Source organism: Gymnoscopelus microlampas (genome assembly GCF_963454915.1).
Source record: "Gymnoscopelus microlampas genome assembly, chromosome: 11".
NCBI classification, from domain to species: Eukaryota; Metazoa; Chordata; class Actinopteri; order Myctophiformes; family Myctophidae; genus Gymnoscopelus; species Gymnoscopelus microlampas.
The window spans coordinates 41172367-41193986 of record NC_139948.1 but is presented as its reverse complement, the minus strand read 5'-3'; the positions used below and the strand labels follow the sequence as shown (position 1 = coordinate 41193986).

Sequence of the window (21620 nt, the reverse complement as noted above, 5' to 3'; positions counted from 1 at the left end):
AACAGATCCACGCGAAGCGTTTTGAGTTTGTCGATCTGCTACTTTTGCTATGTTTTAATCTGAATCCTGAAAAGTAACAGTTTTGGACATATGCGGTTTCCACCCGACAGAGACGATATGCATTTACAATGCAGTAAATATTCATACATACAATGATGCCCTCAACTCAATACTTTATACTATATTATAGTTATAATAGTAACTATAATATAGTATATAGTTACTATACTATCATGAATTGACCTACAATGTTATGAAGGAGCCCTCACTTCATTCAAATAGAAACTTCAAGGATCTGTAAGTGAGAAAAGTAAATACATCGGGAAACATCAATTGATAGAATAATAAAAACCTGGCACTCACTCGTGTACAAATACAGGACTTTTCTCCATATTAAGAGTCCCATGGTGCAGAGATAAATTGATAGGGTCTTCTCTGTCAGTCTCCAGTGAAGGAGAAGACAAAACTAGGAGTGGTTAGTTCTAGAATTAATATGGTGAGTTCTATAGAAACCGTGCAGGAAATAATGATTATTGTGGGACTTCCTCTTTATTGAGCCAGATCATAAGCCCAAGACCAATTTGTCACAAAATAATTGCATGCATGCAAAACACCATTTAGTGGCCCTAAAAGTCATTCCATAAGCTTGCTAGCAGGACGATGAATGGATAGATGGATGGATGAATGGATGGATGATCAACAAAGTGAATATAGAAACACGTTGTCTGTACAGTCTGCAGTATCTTCATTCAAAATAACACAAAACACTTTAACATCCCAACCATTACTTTAGTTTGTGCAGAAATGAAAAGAACAAAATAGTATATAAGAGACTTTAAAGATCACAAAGGTCACAAGGGGCCTGCTGTCTTTTAAGAGAGCAGGGACATGCAGCACATTTCCTGGACCAGGGTTCAGTCGCAGTCACAAAACCTTTTGACATATAATGCATTTGCTGTCATTTCTTTCAACAAATCAAGCAATGTAGATGTACCTTAAAAACTAAATTAATACATTAATATATTGAGGAATTATGGGGGTCTCGTGCACAGTCAAATATCATATTGAGATGGTGAGTTGTCTGCATTTGACAGTCATCAAAAACAAACCAGGCCTCAAATATCATAAAGAATCCATAGTAAAATGTACAGGCCAGGATTGACCTCCATGTTAAGTGTGCCAAAGCAATGGCAAAAAATAAACAAAAAGCTAAATTACAACCAAAACCAATTCCTTTGGAATATTTGTGAGTTTTCACTAGATTTTCACGTTATGATTGTTTAGAATAGATTATAAAGGTTTCCTTAGATGCATGTAAACTCATAACAAAAAGCAGCTTATTTACAGTATCAAAGAGACTATCTAGTCTATTTTCATTCCCTCATTGTAAGGACAGTTCAACATTTACTTTTAAACCGGAATGTTTCAAAATCTACAAACCTGAACAAAAGTTCTATCTGAAGAGATACATCTCCTGACATCCAAATGAGTTTGTATATCATTTAGTTATTCAAAGAACATCTCTTTATCATAAGGGTTAAGTCAACGTCAAACTAACAAACATGCTGTGTATGTGTAAATAGAATACATTACATTACATTACAAGTGGCTGAGCCCGTTGGTACGTATTTGAGGACCTGGATTCCAATCGCAAACTGTCTTGTTTCGCATCTCTCTCCTCTCTCTAAGTAAAACGGATTTACATGTAATAAAACTGAATCGTAATTACATGTTGAACATGGTCTTAGCCTACTAGTCATCAGTTAGCATAGATGTTGTCCTCCTTATCTTCATCGCAGGGTTCAAAGGCTATGTAGTCGTCTTCTTTATCAACAACAACGACACTCCCTCCAGGGCTGAGATGTTCTTTGGTGCTGCTCTCGGGGGACATGTCTGGGTTAACATAGATGCTGTCCTGCTCATGTCCATTGCAGGGATGCAGGGCCACATGGTGTCCTTCTTCATCTTCACTCTGGCCCTCCACTGCTCTCCTTCCAGGGTTGGGATGTTCTTTGGTGCCGCTCTCGGGGGACATGTCTGAGTTAGCATAGATGCTGTCCTGCTCATGTTCATTGCAGGGATGCATGGCCACGTAATGTCCTTCTTCATCGACACTCTGGCCCTCCACTGCTCTCCTTCCAGGGTTGGGATTTTCTTTGGCGCTCCTCTCGGGGTACATGTCTGGGTTAGCATAGATAGCATCATTCTCCTCTGCCATGCAGTCTCTGAGATCGACATGAGAAGACATTAGTTCAGCGTGATATCTATAAGTTAATGACCAGCACAGGAGATGGGAACACATTTAGCCTGCATTAAAAATCAACTTGAAATAGGAAAAAAAGAAGGTTCAGTTCAAACCCTCAATGTACTGACGGTTTCTCATAGTCATCATCACTGTCATCATCGGTGCCTTGGTGACAGGTGGAGACCTCTGCATTGACGTGGTTTTCTTCATCCTTTTCATCATCATCTCTCCCCTTTGTAATGTAGGCGTTCATCACACCTTAGAAGAAGGTTGGTGTCATATGTTAAATCAAATCAACTTGCCCTCATTCAAACCTAGTCTGGTACTTAGTACACGTAGATGATCCACCCTAATACAGTATACACCCTAATACACAAGCTTGTTGATCTGCTATTTTCTGCGAAAGTCTTCCCCACGTACAATAAGGATGCTGGGGTTTAGGTGGTTAAAAATGTCTCACTGCTCTGCATGTCTATCTGCTCGCATTAAACCCACCACCACCCAGCTTCTCCTTCACACATATCTCAATTTATCAGTTGCTCATACTGACAATTATAACAATACTGCTTTAAGATAGCAAATCATATTTTCATTTAACAAAAATGGCCCTGACTGAAATAGCTGAAATGTGATCATGAAATAAAGTGTTTACACTATAAAATGTGTTAAATATGTCAATGAATTGCTCCACTTAGTGTCTACCAGCACACACACAGAATAGACCCATCTCACAGCAGATTTATTTGTATGTGCCAGCATGGAAATCCTTTACAGCTAACTTCATGCATATTTAGGAGCAGCTGTTCGATTTATTAATTGTCACTTGAATTTCCTGGTGCACAGCTAATGAGATCACAAACTCAGTTCTTACACTGACATTATAATAGACATACTGTAATACGCCAGATAGGGCAAAATCCGCAGAAGTAAAATAATGTTATCATCCAACAACTACCCATTTGCCAACATCTTCATCAGCTGTTTGCTTCTCCTGTCTTGGACCAGAGACTTGACCGATAGGAATACCTTGATGCATCAAGAAGAAGAGGCTATCTTTAGAATTAGTATTACTCACAGACGGTGGGGTTAGTCTTGGCTGCAGGCTTTCTGAATTTCCTCCTCAACATCAGCCAGCGACCAATTAACAGCAGCAGTAAGAGGAGGAGCAGAGCTGCTACAGTTCCAATCACTAGTGGACGAGATGATGGACGTTCTGGAGGGAGAGGAGGAAGGGAGGAAGATTAATAGAGAAATACGTTTGGAAGATTACGTTTTTGAAGACTTTGACCTTGGCCTACTGTTTGCGTGCATGAAAAGTGTGGCACTGAACACTCCAGCAGTTGGCGAGGAATCCCAGACCGACAGACAGACAGCCCACCCCGACACCTGATTTTATATACTGTACATTTATTTTACATTCATGACACAACATCACTTTTACCTGTACAGATGACACCAGCATCCTCACCATGATGAACACAGTTTACACCAAACCGACTGTCTTGGCACTCAGTTAGAGACATTTCACTTCCTGAACAATTCACATCATCCATCCAGATTGGACCATTCCCTTGGCCAAAATAGGCACTTCTAGGAGCACTCTGTGCCGTCCCACAGCTCAGATTTCTGCAAACCACCTCAGCATCTTTCAGGTCCCAGTTGCCGTCACAGACTGTTCCCCAGCTGTTGTTACGATAGACCTCCACTCTCCCAGAGCACCGAGAATAAGATCCAACTAATCTGATCTGAGAAGTATCTATCAGTCAAAAATAAATCAATTCACATTTACAATGTCACAACATTACCTTTTTTCAAAATGTATATATTTTTCTTTTTTTCAGAGAAGTTTCTTACCTGCATGTGAAGGTATGTACAGGAAAATAGACACTGTAGGTGGAAGAACAGAGCATGCTGAGTTATTTTCATGTTGTTTTTTTCTATTGGTGTCAACATATCGCATATCGCCAGTGAGTGACATTACACTTTGAAACGTGTTAACATACTACATACTACATACAAAGATACATACTACATACAAAGATTCAGCTGGGAAATTACTTTCACAATAATTGCAAACGGACAATAAAGCTAATTTAACTTGTTTGAGTCCATCTTATTAAGACCCTGACGAGAACTTTTAACCTTTTTCAAAGTGAAAATCTTCTTAGTAACAATTCAGTATAAGTTACATGAATGCTAGAGATAAAACTTGTGCTCTTTTCAAACTTTTTCTCTTTTTCACGCCTTTACTCTTTGTAGATGTGGTTTGCAGGACAAAGCCAGCAAAGCCCCCTATATCTTGCCAACTACTGAGGAAGTGCATGAGCTATGTGTGATTATGTGCACAGCTGCCTCTGTGCATGTGTGTAGAAGACAGGCAACAGGGTGTGTGTTCAAACTTGCGCACCTTCATCCTGTGTTGTACATGAAATGACTCAGCAATTTCTAAAACATTTATATTATATATTTACTAGACTGACTGACTGACTGACTGATTGATTGATTGATTGGAAGCCAACCTACTGCACCACAGCCATCCCAGGCCAGGGGGCCCTTCAAGGGCATACATCATCGACAGACGTACAGTAGCTGCGCATAACTTGATAGAAGTAGTTCATTCACCCAGGCTAGAGCCTGGGGCCCTGGTAAGTACACCATTGGTGGAATTAAAATAACACTTTCAATGTTTGTGTATGTATTTGTATCTTGTTTTTGTTTCTTTTTTATTCATGATGCATTTATGTGCACTGGCATAATTGATAGATAAAAACAATTGATAACAAAAAAAATGATAATACTTTCAATGCTCTGAACTAAGCTTTTGACAGTTACGTGCAGGCACACACACACTGCAGGACTTCCTTCCACGCATGTCGTCAAGTTATTGTGAAGTTCACACTACAACTTTAGCTCAAGTTGTGGTTTCTACACTACATGACTGGCTGGTGACAGCTGGGTCACGCACTACCGTCCTCTTGTCACGAAAACACGAGAGATGGGAAATGACGCGATACCATGTGCAAGATGGGACACAATTACTGTTCATTATTATTATTTAATTCAATAATTACTCTCTCTACACATAGATACATACACTCTCTCTCTGAGTGTGTGTGTGTGTGTGTGTGTGTGTGTGTGTGTGTGTGTGTGTGTGTGTGTGTGTGTGTGTGTGTGTGTGTGTGTGTGTGTGTGTGTGTGCGCGCGCGCGTGTGCGTGCAGGTAAGTGAAAGTAAATAAAAAAGTATACTGCACATTATTGTACAGATTCAAACCAGTACTATAACTGTCTTAAATGGTCATCAAGAAGCAGAATTGTTTATTAAAGTGTTTATCAACATTCAGAAGTTGAGCAGTGTATTTATTTACATGCATGAAACAGAACACATGCTCACGTCCTTTGGACAAGCAGTATGAGTGGTTTATCAATTATTATTAATTGAAAAGTTATCAATACAGCCATAACCCATTTGTAACACACTGTTAAACTACAGAAGGGCTGCACAGCGAAACTGCCGTCATGACCACGATGGAAACAAGCCCCCTGGGGCTTTTTGTGTTATCCTTTTAGCACAACCTTTGACTGTACTGTTAACAATCCTGCTAATAAAAGTAATCAATCAATCAATCAATCAATCAATCAATCAATCAATCAATCAATCCCTCTTCTACGGAGCACAGGACCGGTCTAATAGGCCAAGCTGAAGGGCTATTCTTAAAAACCCATTAAAACCGGGAAAGCATCCGTGTCATTTTAGATTTTTGCGTTTTTGCAAATGGCCAGTCCGCCCCTGCCTCGGTGACAACCACAACTCCCTGTCTCAGGTTTTGTCACCACCAATGATTCAACTTTAAAACGTAAACTGTGACCGGGAAGTAGACCCTGGTAAGAGCAAAAGGGACCCTCCGTATAGGTGTAACCAGCGGCGGACTGGCCATTTGGCGTACCGGGCAAATGCCCGGTGGGCCGCTGGGCCAGTGGGCCACTGGGCCAAAAAAAAAAAAAAAAAAAAAAAATTTTTTTTTTTTTTTTTTTTTTTTTTTTGAAAAATATATTTTAAAAAATGTTTTAGGGTTATTACGGTCATATCCGAGTCGCGCGGCCCAATTATTAGTTACGTTAATGTTTGGGCTGGGATGCTTTCCAGCAGGCGCCTCAGTGCGGCCGCAGAGTTCATGTGCAGGGCTGGGCTGAAACAGTGAAACGCCCCCCCCCCCCCCCCCCCCCGTTGACAAAATGGGGGGGGGCGGTGGGCCGGTCCGGACCAAAATGCCAGGGCTGAATTTTGGTCCCAGTCCGGCCCTGGGTGTAACTGTGACCGATAAGAACCTGGCTGGCTGACATCCCAGGATGCGAGCATCATTTGGAGCGCCGAGGAGCTACTGTGGATGTCTCCGTCCACCGCCTCTATCTGGGCGCACCTCGGGCACAGTCACCACGAGGATGCTCACCCTCAGTGCCCACAACGACTGCCTTTAGCAAAGCATTGTGCATTTCTGGGATATATCTTACAGCAGACAACACTGCAGAAAAGCTGGGCTTTTTATTATGCATTTACCATGCAGTAAATATTCATACATACAATGATGCCCCTTGTGTTATCCTTGTAGCCTTAATGTCTTACTGCAACACGTGCCGTTTACATTTCTGACTAATAAAGTATTCAATCAATCAATCACGCAATCCCTCAACTCAATACCAGTTACTATACTATCATAAATTGACCTAGAATGTTACGAAGGAGCCCTCACTTCATTGAAATAGAAAAACACACCCATAGTCATACCTTTATTTTCTATTAATACGCCGGAAACATCAATTGATAGAATAATAAAACCTGGCACTCACTCATGAACAAATACAGGATTTTTCTCCATATTACGAGTCCCATGGCGCAGAGATAAATTCATAGGGTCTTCTCTGTCAGTCTCCGGTGAAGGTGAAGACTAAACTAGGAAGAAGTGTGAGTTCGACAATTAATGTGGTGAGTCGTCATCTATAGAAACTGTGCAGGAAACCATGATCACGGTGAGACTTCCTCGTTATTGAGCCAGATCACAATGCAAGCCCAATTTGTCACATAATTGCATGCATGAAACAGCCAATCAAGGTTTGGAATGAAGCAAAAGTTATCCTACTGTTCAAAGATATCAAACACCATTTAGTGGCCCTAAAAGTCATTCCATAAGCTTGCTAGCAGGACTGAATTATGGCGTTATATACCTACTGTAAGTGCCTTATTCCTGAGTGAGCAGTGGGAGATTTGAAGCAAGCACATGAATTATATTTTCAAGAGAAATTGTATGTACATTTTATGTGAGCAAACAAATCTATTCTGTGCTCAATAAATATATAGAAAGGAGCCAGGTGAGGTGGTTCAGCCATCTTAACTCATTCAGTGCCCAGCTTATTTATGGAACTTTGGCTCTGAGTGCCACAGCCAAAATTCATTGTGAAAAAAAGTGCTAGGAGCCGAGATACAGCCTTTTCAGTAAGAAGTTAAACAAAGAGTAAATGGAGCAGCAAATCCCCCCCCCCCCCAAAAAAAAATAGATTCTTTTTTTTTTCTTTTTCTTTTACGTTTTTTTTACGTTTTAAGCCCTGTGGCACACAGGGCTTATATCAACGGACGTTTTAGACGTCCAGTGCCACTGAATGAGTAAGCATGCGTCCTGATCGTCTCATGTTCTCTGTACAGTCTGCAGTATCTTTATTCAAAATAACACTAAACAATTTAACATCCCAACCATTACTTTTGTTTGTGCAGAAATGAAAAGAACAAAATAGTATGTAAGAAACTAAAAAATCACAAAGGTCACAAGGGTGACCCCTGTGCTATCTTTTAAGAGAGCAGTGAAATGCAGTACATGTCCTGGACCAGGATTCAGTCGCAGTCAAATAACATTTTGACATAATTATAATGCATTTGCTGTCATTTCTTTCAACAAATCAAGCACTGTAGATGTACCTTAAAACCAAAATTAAAAAAATAATATATTGAGGAATTATGGGGGTCTCGTGCACAGTCAAATCTGGCCTCATATGTCATAAAGAATCCATAGTATAATGTACAGGCCAGAATTGACTTCCATGTTAAAGTGTGCAAAAGTAAATAAACAAAATGCTAAATTACAACCAAAACCAATTCCTTTGGAATATCTATATCTATCTATTCTAAACATTATGATTGTTTAGACTAGATTATAAATGTTTCCTTAACCCATTCAGACCTGAGACCGATTCTAAAAACGCCTTCTAAATCCTGACCTAAGTTTTCTGAAAAACTTCAAATATTTATTCAAAAATTACCAAAATTACATGCATGAAACAGAACACATGCTCACGTCCTTTGGACAAGCAGTATGAGTGGTTTATCAATTATTATTAATTGAAAAGTTATCAATACAGCCATAACCCATTTGTAACACACTGTTAAACTACAGAAGGGCTGCACAGCGAAACTGCCGTCATGACCACGATGGAAACTTTACCAACAATTTTACCAAATGATGTTGCTACTGTACATAGCAACAAAAACCCCAAAAGGGGTTCCCGTCTTGAAAGGTATAGTTACAAATAGGGGTTCCCGCCCTAAATGGGTTAAATGCATGCAAACTAATAACAAAAAGCAGCTTATTTACAGTATCAAAGAGATTATCTAGCCTATTTTCATTTGCTCATTGTACGGAGAGTTCAACATTTTCTTTTAAACCGGAATGTTTCAAAATCTACAAACCTGAACTAAAGTTCTATCTGAGGAGATACATCTCCTGACATCCAAATGAGTTTGGATATCATTTAGTTATTCGAAGAACTTCTCTTTATCATAAGGGTTTAGTCAACGTCAAACTAACAAACATGCTGTGTATGTTGTCTTCTATTCGATAAATTAAATAGAATACATTACATTCAACTGGGGCTGAGCCCACTGGTATTTGAGGACCTGGATTCCAATCCAAAACCGCCTTGTTTCGCATTTCTCTCCTCTTCCTGCCCGAAGTAAAACAGATTTCAATTTAATAAAACTGAATTGTAATTACACGTTGAACATGGCCTTAGCCCAGTGGTTCTCAAACTTGTTTGACTCAGGGCACCCCTGCAAATAACGTTTTCATCCACAGCACCCCTGAAATTACACTGTTCATTTTTTTAATCTTATTTGGAATCTTAGTCATATTACGCTACGTAAATATGCAAATCTTTCCCCCTCCGATAATAATAAAGAAATACATCACATGGATGCAACTGGGACGCATCATCAGTGTTGTAGCCTGGGGTCCTAGGGTGTTTCGGGTCTCGCAACATACAACATACACCCTCGCCCAGGTGACCCAGCCAGGGTTGATCAAGCCCCGACTTACGTCCCAGTAGCACCCACGGTCAGTCCTATAGGGAAAGACAGGGCCACTCAGTCCGCTTCTCCGGAAGTACTCTGCCGGGACTCGGGGAGGCTCTGGCACGTGGAGGGACTAGGCACTGTGGGTTGTCTCCTGGCCGGGCTCCTCCTTCGTCTCACCAGGTCCAGGACCTGAGCGCTGCGCCAGATCAGATGCACCGCCCCGATCCAAACATTCCCTTCTGGCGTGATGGTTCCTTGGGCCGATACCACTAGATTGGGCCGTCTAATGGTATTAGCTCCGCTTGCGGTACGCTGGAATGGAATGGCCCTCCTAAAGGCCTCACCGCGGGTTTGTTGGGCTTCTTCCTCACGGAAGACACAGCATGGGGCGCTAACCCATACTGCTCCCAGATACTCCGATACAGTATGTCACAGAGGAATATCCGTTTCCATTAGAACAGACTGAAAATAACTTTATACTTGACGTTTAACCACTTAAACCCCAGCATCCCTAGTCTGGGTGTAACGTTAACCAAAAATAGACGATCTACAAGCTCACAACGTGTCACGTTGTGACGCGTTGTGAGCTTGTAGATCTGCTATTTTTGGTGGCGGGAGTTGGGGTAGATGGAAAAATAACTCATCAAGTACAGTGTCTGTTTTACTAAGCTCAGGTCTGTTTTACTAAGCATAGAGGCTCTAAGTGGTTTAACTGAAGTGATTTTCCAAATATTATCAAAGTATTCTGCGGCACCCCTGGACTGGAGTCACGGCACCCTAGGGTTCCACGGCACCCACTTTGAGAAACCCTGCCTTAGCCTACAAGGCATCAGTTAGCATATCTTCACGGCAGGGTTCAAAGGCTATGTAGTTGTATCTTCTTCAACAACAACACTTAGTAGACTTGCTGCTCTCCCTCCAGTGCTGAGATGTTCTTTGGTGCCGCTCTCGGGGGACATGTCTGGGTTAACATAGATGTTGTCCTGCTCATGTTCATTGCAGGGATGCATGGCCACGTAGTGTCCTTCTTTATCGACACTCTGGCCCTCCACTGCTCCCCTTCCAGGGTTGGGATGTTCTTTGGTGCAGGGTTTCTTGGGTGCGGGGTAGTCGGGGTACATGTCTGTCTCATCATTCTCCTCTGCCATGCAGTCTCTGAGATCGACATGAGAAGACATTAGTTCAGCGTGATATCTATAAGTTAATGACCAGCACAGGAGATGGGAACACATTTAGCCTGCATTAAAAATCTACTTGGAATAGGAAAAAAAGAAGGTTCATTTCAAACCCTCAATGTACTGACATTTTCTCGTAGTCATCACTGTCATCATTTGTGCCTTGGTGACAGGTGGAGACCACTGCATTGACGTAGTCTTCTTCATCCTTTTCATCATCATCTCTCCCCTCTGTATTGTAGGTGTTCATCATCACATCTTAGAAGAAATACATACTGTACATTCATAAAGGTATATCAGTGTTGGTGTCATATGTTAAATCAAATCAACTTGATCTCATTATTCAATTCCTACGTGCGTGCGTGCGTGCGTGCGTGCGTGCGTGCGTGCGTGCGTGCGTGAGAATGGCGGTGAGAGGCCAGTGTTGTTTTTTGTAACATTTAACAACCACACCTGTTGTAACTACCAGCTTTAATGTAGTAGGTGCAGATTTTAGATGCATTATAGCAACGTCTGTGGCTACAGTATATGGCATCATCTGGCTTGCATACAGGAAGGCACTACTCTGATGTAGTCTACGGCGGCCGACGTTGCCTCTTCCATGAACAGTGAGGACACAAACGTACTTGTATCCTGTCTCTACGTGTGGACATCAATAACATCAGTGTGTGCATGTGCGTGCATGCATCTGTGTGTGTGTGTGTGTGTGTGTGTGTGTGTGTGTGTGTGTGTGTGTGTGTGTGTGTGTGTGTGTGTGTGTGTGTGTGTGTGAAAATATTATACAAGAAATCCTTAACTGTTATTTTGAATTCAGCAACTACTGACCATGGGGCTGGAAAGAGTACTATAAGGAAGCTTTACTTAAGTAAAACTAAAATTACTAAAAGTAGCTCATGATAACTTTTTTCAAACAAATGCAGTGCAGAAAGGATAAAAGGATATACTGAGCATAGTGTTAGTTCTGGCAGATCAGGTCATAATAGTCAAACCAGGACTAGTGTTCACACTACAGGGAGGTTTATTAACCACTTAAACCACAAATGTTCCTTCAGTGCTCTGCTAGTGTCTTTTCTGTTTTATGTCATTGTGGGGAAAACTTTTGCTGAAAATAGCCGATCGACAAGCTTTTTGATCTGCTATTTTCTGCTAAAGTATTCCCCACAATAAGGATGCTGGGGTTTATGTGCCAGCATGGAAATCCTTTAATCCTTTAAAACTTCATGCTGGCACACAAACCTAAATTAATCACACCTGCAATTCACATTATTGCCTTCGTGTTTATGTCTCAAAATGGCTGCTGCAAAAAGGGTTCATCTCTTGTTGTATGACTCTTGATTATGACCTTGACCTTTAGCTTTTTTTGACCCAAAGTCCATCTGGCCATCTGTTCAGGGCAATAATAATCATTCCCTCCAAGTTTCATGCCAATCTGTACATCTGTTCTGAAATTGTATTGGCTACCAGTCTCCCAGAGAATTGCGCACTACTTTCGCCTGCGCACTTCACCGGGTATGGTCTAGTAGGCATAATACACCAGATGTGGCAAAATCCGCACACGTAAAATAATTGCATCGTCCAACAACTACCCATTTGCCAACATCTTCATCAGCTGTTTGCATCTCCTTTCTTGGAGACCCAAGACGGCTGCTAGTTTCTATTCGACCAGAGACTTGACCGATCCGTTTAAATTGATGCATCAAGATGAAGAGGCTACGTTTAGAATTAGTATTAGAAAGAAAGTGGTCGCACACACTGGTAGCCAAAGTTCCAATACTTTATTTTTGGACGCAGAGTAAAAAGAAACCAACGTTTTGGCAGGTAACTGACAAAAGGTTTGTGTCTTTTCACTCTGGAATTTGGCTACCAGTGTGTGCGGCCACCTTCTTGTCTCTTGAAGACTATCATATTATTCTGCCGGCACCACTATAAGGACTTTGGTGTGCGTAGCATTCTCGCGAATAGAATTAGTATTACTCACAGACTGTTTGGTTAGTCCTGGCTGCAGGCTTTCGGAACATCAGCCAGCGACCAATTAACAGCAGCAGTACGAGGAGGAGCAGAGCTGCTACAGTTCCAATCACTAGCAGACGAGATGTTCGAGGGAGGGAGGGAGGAGGGAATGGAAGTTCTGGAGGGAGGGAGGGAGGAAGGGGTGGATGTTCTGGAGGGAGAGAGGAATATTAATAGAGATTTCTTTTTTGAAGACTGTCTGACATGGGCCTACTGGCTGCGTGCATGAAAAGTTTGGCATTTAACACTCCAGCAGTTGGCGACCCCCCCCCCCCCACACACACACACAAACACACACACACACACACACACACACACACACACACACACAGAGGGGTGGAAGAATCTCACCTCGGCCTGGCCGAGATAAATCAGAACTTTTACCTGAACAGACGACACCAGCATCCTCATCGTGTCCACAGTTGTGTTCACCAAATCCTCTGTGGGAGCACTCAGTTAGAGATGTTTCACTTCCTGAACAACCCATGTTTTCAAGCCAGGTTGAACCAGTCCCTTGGCCAAAATATGCTCCTCCAGGAGCACTCTGTGCCGTCCCACAGCTCAGCTCTCTGCAAACCACCTCAGCATCTTTCAGGTCCCAGTCGTCATCACAGACTGTTCCCCAGCTGTTGTTATGATAGACCTCCACCCTGCCAGAGCACTGTCCACTACCATTCACCAGCCTCACTAAACCTGAGCATGAAATAAATAGTGTTACAACTTTGTGATGTTTATACAAACATGTATCTGTGATGAGTTCCATGACATCCACTTCTCTTACCTGAGCAGACGACACCAACATCCTCACCATGACCACAATCATGTACACCGAATCCACTGTGTGGGCACTGAGTTAGAGACATTTCACTTCCTGAACAGTCAACGTGATCCATCCAGATTGGACCATTGACTCGGCCAAAATGGGCACTTCCAGGAGCACTCTGTGCCGTCCCACAGCTCAGCTCTCTGCAAACCACCTCAGCATCTTTCAGGTCCCAGTAGTCACCACAGACTGTTCCCCAGAGGTTGTTGTGATAGACCTCCACCCTGCCAGAGCAGCGAGAAGACCCAACTAATCTGAGCTGAGCAGCTTCTATCAGTCAAAAAGAAATGAATTCACATTTACAATGTCATAACATTACCTTTTTTCAAAATATACCTTATTTTCTTTTTTCAGAGAAGATGCTTACCTGCATGTGAAGGTATGTACAGGAAAATAGACACTGTAGGTGGAAAAACAGAGCACGCTGAGTTACTTTCATGTTGTTGTTTTTTCTTTTGGTGTCAACATAACACATATTGCCAGTGAGTGACATTACATGTTGACATACTACATACTAAATGCAAAGATACATACTACATACAAAGATTCAGCTGGGAAATTACTTTCACAAAGTTAATAAAGTTAAATTAACTTGTTTAAGTCCATCTTACTAAAACCCTGACAAGAGATGTGATTATGTGCACAGCTGCCTTTGTGCATGTGTGTAGAAGATGGTCAGGCAACAGGTTGAGTGTTCACACTTGCGCTGAGCTGTACATGAAATGACTCAGCAATTTCTAAAACATTTATAAACTAAAACATTTACTAGACTGACTGACTGACTGACTGACTGACTGATTGATTGTTCGGAAGCCAACCTACAGCACCACAGCCATCCCAGGCCAGGGGGCCCTTCAAGGGCATACATCATCGACAGACGTACAGTAGCTGCGCACAACTTGATAGAAGTAGTTCATTCACCCAGGCTAGAGCCTGGGGCCCTGGTAAGTACACCATTGGTGGGATTAAAATAATACTTTCAATGCTCTGAATTAAGCTTTTGACAGTTACGTGCAGACACATACACACTGCAGGACTTCCTTCCACGCAAGTCATCAAGTCATTGTGAAGTTCACATTACAACTTTAGCTCAAGTTGTGGTTTCCACACTACATGACTGAAAGGTGACAGGGGTCAAGCACTATCATATGTCGTCTACCGTCTACGAAAACACGAGAGAAGCGATACCATGTGCACGTCCTTTGGACAAGCAGTATGAGTGGTTTATCAATTATTATTAATTGATAAGTTATCAATACAGCCATAATAACCCATTTGTAATACACTGTTAAACTACAGAAGGGCTGCACAGTGAAACTGCCGTCCAGTCATGGACGGTCGGACCACAATGGAAACAAGCCCCCTGGGGCTTTTGTGTTATCCTTTCAGCATAACCTTAGTCTGTACTACATGTACAGTTAACAATCCTACTAATAAAGTATTCAATCAATCAATCAATCAATCAATCAATCAATCCCTCCCTCCCTATACGGATACAGTCTAATAGGCCAAGCTGAAGGGCTATACTTATTACTATATATACTTACTTATGTTGTTGGCCTTTGATTACACTTGACCTCTTTATACATATTATTTTAATTGTGTGTTTTGATACCATGTGGTTTCACATGCATAATGTTTTATTGAGTGTTTGATTTTTTTTAATGCTTTGATTTTACTGTGTACAGCACTTTGGTCAATCTCGATAGTTTTAAATGTGCTCCATAAATAAAGTTTGATTTGATATTAATCAGTGTTGGGCAATATTACTCAGGAGAGTAATATGTTACTTATAACATAATTATTACTCCTTAAAAAAGTTATTATATTACTAACTAGTTGGAATCAAAAGTAATATATTATATTACATATTATATTACTTTTGCCCCCCGCCCGAAAATTGGAAATACGTCAGTAAAGTAAAAAAAAATACCTAAGTACAGTGAGTAAATGTACTTGGCTACTTTACACCACTGCTGCTCAGTGCCCAGAAAGACTGCCTTTAGCAAAGCATTGTACATTTATGGGATCTATCATACAGCAGGCAACACTACAGAAAAGCTGGGCTTTTTATTATAAATATGCATTTACCATGCAGTACATATTCATACATACAATGATGCCCCTTGTGTTATCCTTTTAGCCTTAATGTCTTACTGCAACACGTGCTGTTTACATTTCTGACTAATAAAGTATTCAATCAATCAATGAATCAATCCCTCAACTCAATACCATTTACTATACTATCATAAATTGAACTAGAATGTTACGAAGGAGCCCTCACTTCATTGAAATAGAAACGTCAAGGATCTGTAAGTGAGAAAAACACACCTATAGTCATACTTTTATTTTCTATTATTACGCCGGAAACATCAATTGATAGAATAATAAAACCTGGCACTCACTCATGTACAAATGCAGGATTGTTCTCCATATTACGAGTCCCATGGTGCAGAGATAAATTGATAGGGTCTTCTCTGTCTGTCAACAGTGAAGAAGAAAAACTAGAAAGAAGTGGCGAGTTCTATAATTAATGTGGCGAGTTCTCATCTATAGAGACCGTGCAGGAAACCAGGTATTATTATGAGACTTCCTCGTTATTGAGCCAGATTACAATGCAAGCCCAATTTGTCACATAATTACGTGCATGAAGCAACCAATCTTTCCACAGGTTTGGAATGAAGCAAAAATGCTGGGATGCTGGCAGACAGCTGCATACTAGAGACAGCTGCATACTAGCTCATTCTTTTCATTTATTTTATTTTCTTTCTACTTCTTTTAATTTTTACTGGTGTTATTTTTCAAAAGCCCTTTTATAATGTGTCGATCCTCTGTGTCTTGACATCTTAATGCATGTTGTTTTATGTAAAGCACTTTGTGAATTGCCTTGTTGGTGAAATGTGCCATACAGATAAATGAGCCCTGCCTGGATCCAGTGCCATCTATGAGACTTGTGTGCAGATCAGTGTTGTTAGGCAATGGCTTGTGTTGCGTGTGACGTCAGCCCAGTGTTTGGACAGCCTATATAAGGTCATCAACGTTAGGGGAGCAAAGTTTCAATAAGACCAGACAAACATGATGTCTGTTGTAGACACAGGAGAGGTTCCCTCTGACGCACTGGGCAGGCGGGTGTCTTGTAGCGGAGAGCGCGGCACAGTTCGGTTCGTGGGAACTGTCCCTCCGACGGAAGGGCTTTGGCTTGGCCTGGAGTGGGACAACCCCGTACGAGGCAAACATAACGGAACCCACGAGGGAGTGCAGTACTTTGAATGCGGGCATCCTAACGGAGGATCCTTCATCCGGCCCAAGAAGGCCAGCTTCGGGGTGGACTACGTGACCGCCATCAGGGATCTGTACGCGGGCGTGGTCCAGGAGGTCTCCGCGGTCGATAAGGACGAGACCATAAGTATGTTTGTCAAAAGGTTAAACAGTCTTCAGGTGGTGTCGTTGAGGATGAAGGAGGTGTGTGCGTCCGGCTCTGGGGACGACATCGGCACAATCACGCCTCATGTTCGGTGTCTAGACCTGGGAGGAACTCTGCTGAGCTGCTGGGATGATGTAGCAGACATCACCCAGCACATGGAGCGACTACAACAACTTCTGCTGTGCTACAACAGACTGCGCCTGCCCTCCGACCCCCTGGCTCGACAGCACGCATTCTCCAGTCTAAAGATCCTCTCCCTGCAGAACTGCGCCCTCACCTGGCCGCAGATCCTACAGTGTGCCCCGCTGTGGCCTCAACTGGAAGAGCTTTACGTCAGCAATAATGCCATCACACAGCTGCAGAGGCCAGTGGGCGTCCTGGAGTCTCTGAGGCTGTTGGATCTGTCCCGCAACCAGCTGGCTGAGGACAGCGTGCTTAGTCTGTCGCAACTGCCCAGACTGAACAACCTGAACCTGTCCAAGACCGGTCTGTCTGTCCTTCGGTTCAACGATGTCCCTCCTGGTTGTAAAACGGCCATGTTCCCCGTGCTAAACACCCTGCTTCTGAATCACAACAAAATATCCGAGTGGTGTGCGGTGAACGAACTGGACAAGCTGCAGAGTCTGGCGGAGCTGTCGTTTCGATACAACCCCGTCCAGAGCCAAGCGAAGAACCTACAGACTGCAGACATGATGTTGATATCCAAACTCAGCCGGCTGTCCACCCTCAACAAGTGCCAGATCACGCCTGCGGACCGGAGGTCGGCAGAGCTCATCTACATTAAGATATTTGGGGAGGCTTGGCTTCAGGCAGGGGGTCACAGAGGCCCGGAGCAGAGCCGACCAAGCACCCAGTTCACATCGGAGCACCCAACATATCAGAGCCTAATAGACAAGTATGGCGCTCCAGAGGACAGTGAACTCAAGCAGGAGCAGCCGTATGCTCTGAAAGACCAGCTAATGAATATCACGTTTGTTTGTCCAGGCAAAGCCGACCGAAAACCCATCGTCAAGAAACTCCCGGACTCCATGTTGGTCCAGAAAGTGAAGGGACTATTGTACAGACTGCTGAAGGTCCCTGGAACACAGCTACAACTCTCCTACACCAACGCAAAGATCGAGGGCATAGAGATTGAGATTGACAATGACCAGAAGTGTCTCAACTTCTACTCCATTGAAGATGGAGACACGGTGCTGGTCCGCTGGGCATGAAGACACAGCAGATCATGCATACATCATCCAACATCCAATCTTGAACACAGATCTGTTTCTTGGCTTTTTAGCACACGGCTAAACCCCCATACACATCTTCACTGAACAATCAACAACAGCTTCTGCAACATTAACCGTAATGTCACAGCAAACAATCTTCTGCTTACACCTGCATGGGTCGGTGTAAAGGACATGGAACATGTTTATAGTGGTAAAGAGCTCCACCTGGACAGCCTCTTCAGAGCGTGTGGACAGAAACAGAAACACCCCCAAGACAAATAAATGTCTCCCTGTTATGACCAGTTCACAGAGGAAATTGTGTGCACATCTTGTACCTGTATTTGGACCAGGTGCTGGACATCAAGACAAGAATCAAGGAGAAGGTAAAGCATCTGCAAAAAAGTTTTTTTGCCTGATTAACACTTATAAGGTCGAAACGTTGCGGCATTAATAAAATATGTTTTGGGAGCTCTAAACCAGTGTGCGGATGTTTTACCTTCTCCCTGTTATGACCAACCTCCACTATCTCCCTTGTTAAGCTTGAGCCTTCTACTCAATCAGCCTGGTTCCACCCAGACCTACTGTAAGTACATGCTGTGCTAGTTGGCCCCACAATTGTTTAATTGTCTTCTAAATCCTAACAGTTTTCTGAAAAACTACAATGTTGCTATATCAGTGGTGCTCAAACTTATTATATGTAGTTGGCCGCCGACCCCCCATCTCAAAATATTTTGTTCCAGGGACCCCCAGAAGCAAAGATTTGAGTTAAACATGTTTGCTTTAAAAATATATATATTCAAAGATTTGCACACATTTTCATGATTTCTCAAGAATAGCAGATCTACAAGCTCAAAGCGTGGCACGAAGTGACGCGTTATTAGCTTGTATATCTGCTATTTTTGAAAAGCCAAAGTATAAAATAATGGTTCGAAAATGACAGATGCTGTCCCGGTTTTATTGGGGTAACCTAACACGACAACATCTCAATCTTGCAACATTCACCACCCGATTTCTTCCTTGATGAAAATGTACGCTGACCCGGTCTTCGGGGTCAGCAACTCCAACAAGCCTGACCATAATATGCCTGGTTTATATTTGGTTGCACAATGCAAATCGTGTCACACACCGAAAATAGCAGCTCTACAAAAGACACACGTTGTGTATGATGCACGACCAAGTGTAAATTAGGCTTTATGCATCCGTTTATCATAAAACTACCTACCGGATGGTTGGTTAGGTTGGGGGTGGGCTGAGGGGGGGTGTGTACTACATTTTTCGTCCACATCTTCTCACACAGGTCATCACAGATCCAAAATGACCAGTTACGCAGTCCACACATGCAGCAGGACACTACTTAGACACATCAACAGATTTAGTTTAAAGTGCTTAGTGCACTTTAGTCTGCCAATTGCAGCCCTTAAAAAATCCAAACCAAGGAAGTCAAGTGAGGTTCCTCACTTGACGACCACAGGAAAGTGCCATCACTTCCCTGTGGCTACAAGGCCACAAGGAAACTCACTTCCTTGTTCACGCCTTCAAATTGACAGGTTATAAACCTGCCAAAGCATGCCAAACTCCAGCAGAGTGTGCCATTTCACCTACAAGCTTGTAGATCTGCTATTTTTAAAGAATCTTGAAAATGTGTGCAAATCTTTGAATATATATATTTTTAAAGCGAACATTTGTAACTAAAATCTTTGCTTCTGGGGTCCCTGGAACAAAATGTTTTGAGATGGGGGTCCGCGGCCAAATACATATAATTTTGGGGGTCCTTGACATGAAAACGTTTGAGAACCACTGATATAGCAACATAGGTTTTTTTCAAAACAACTGTTAGGATTTAAAATAGCCTACATTTTGTAGAATCGGCTACAGGTCTTAATGGGTTCAGTCATGTAGAGCAAACTGTGCTGTGTGGTCAACATACTGTATACTAAAGGAGTATGTGACTGCACACCACAGACAGAGGGACTCTTAAAGTCCCACTAGTGTTAATGGCCATTAGGACAATACCTCAACTCCACTCTCCAACACTCAAATTGTCAAAAAGAGTAATACTGTTAATATACTGTTAGTGCACTTGTGATTAAATTTATATTTTATACCGGTTATTCTCTTGTAACTGATACAACACGCAAATCCCTGCCAGTCAAGGTGCAGAGGGCCTAGAATACTGTAGTATATTGTCTCTGTCTCCCGAGCGAGTCTCTTTTTCACTTTTCGCTTCACTTCGTTCAACAGTCTGGCTGATGCCTTGACATTCTAGGCACAAGTGAAGTAGCCAACCTTTGTAATGTCGGAATCAATCAGAGTGCAGAGGGGGCGGTTTAGAATTCAAATCTTATTCAAATTTCCATAATTCTGTTTTTAGGAGATCATCTGGGTTACCTCGACAGTTTTGCCCGTTTTGCTGTGTGTTTCAATTGGGACTTGGAATTCGACACACATGGGGCAAAGGGCACAAAATACAATCATAAATTCTGCATGATTAAACTTACATCAGGTCTTTTCTTCTCCAGCACATTCTCTTCAAATGCGTATTCAAGTTGCAGGCATTTAATTGCCTGTTGGAACAAAACAAGAGAAACTTGGAAATACAAAATAAAAATAAAAAGTAAACATCTACTCAATATTTCACAATGTAAGCAGACTGTTGTCTACCGTCTAGTCTAGGATATACTGTATGAACATACCGTATCTTCTGAAATCTTATGTAGAAGTCCTACAGTATACCAGTATACACAATCTATGTATTTTGGATAAAAGCGCTATATAAATGCACCATTTACCATTTATCCATGTGGTTTGTTAGTAGTCTTCACAACACGTGTTAATTGTTGTGTCGTCTACTGGCAAAGCAACTCAGAACCTCATACTTGGAAATAAAATGGCTGTGACCACGGTCAATTTACTGCAGGGGTCTTCAACGTTTTTCAGGCCAAGGACCCCTCAGCTGAGAGAGAGAGATGAAGCAGGGGCCCCCACTACATATTGGATTCATGTTAAATATGTGTTTTCAGATATTTTGTGACTTAAACCCTCAATACCTTATAAATTTGACCTTTGGCTCTGAACTTGGTCTGCTCTTTTTTCCCCTGCACACCAAAACTCTTCGCCGAAAATAGCCGATCTACAAGCTCGTAGATCTGCTATGTTCGGCTAATGTTACCCCCGGAATAGGGATGCAAGGGTTCAAGTGGTTCATGTAAAAATACAAAAATGGTAGTCCCTAGCACACAAAGATTTGGCAGCCCCCCTGCAGTATCTCTGAGGACCCCCTAGGGGTCCCGGACCCCCTGTTGAAGACCCCTGATCTACTGTATGACTGACATAAGACCCATTTCTGGTACCCGTGTGTGTGTGCGTGCGCGTGCGTGCGTGCGTGCGTGCTGTAA

General features: G+C 42.3%; 2 protein-coding genes across 2 annotated transcripts; one reads left to right on the top strand and one right to left on the bottom strand.

Annotated features, from left to right (window-relative positions):
• Positions 1-742: 742 nt before the first annotated feature.
• LOC311055206 (uncharacterized protein) lies at positions 743-13670 on the bottom strand. Its single transcript, XM_084071323.1, has 5 exons — positions 13549-13670; positions 13152-13460; positions 3321-3458; positions 2374-2503; positions 743-2225 (listed from the first exon to the last, which is right to left on the bottom strand). Exons 1-5 carry the CDS (start codon positions 13658-13660, stop codon positions 1760-1762), a joined length of 1155 nt encoding a protein of 384 aa, XP_083927449.1. The 5' UTR covers positions 13661-13670; the 3' UTR covers positions 743-1759.
• A 2995-nt stretch (positions 13671-16665) lies between these two features.
• On the top strand, positions 16666-18225 carry LOC311054762 (tubulin-specific chaperone E-like; the record flags this gene model as incomplete). Its single annotated transcript, XM_084070767.1, has 1 exon — positions 16666-18225. One exon carries the CDS (start codon positions 16666-16668, stop codon positions 18223-18225), a length of 1560 nt encoding a protein of 519 aa, XP_083926893.1.
• Between the last annotated feature and the right edge of the window lie 3395 nt (positions 18226-21620).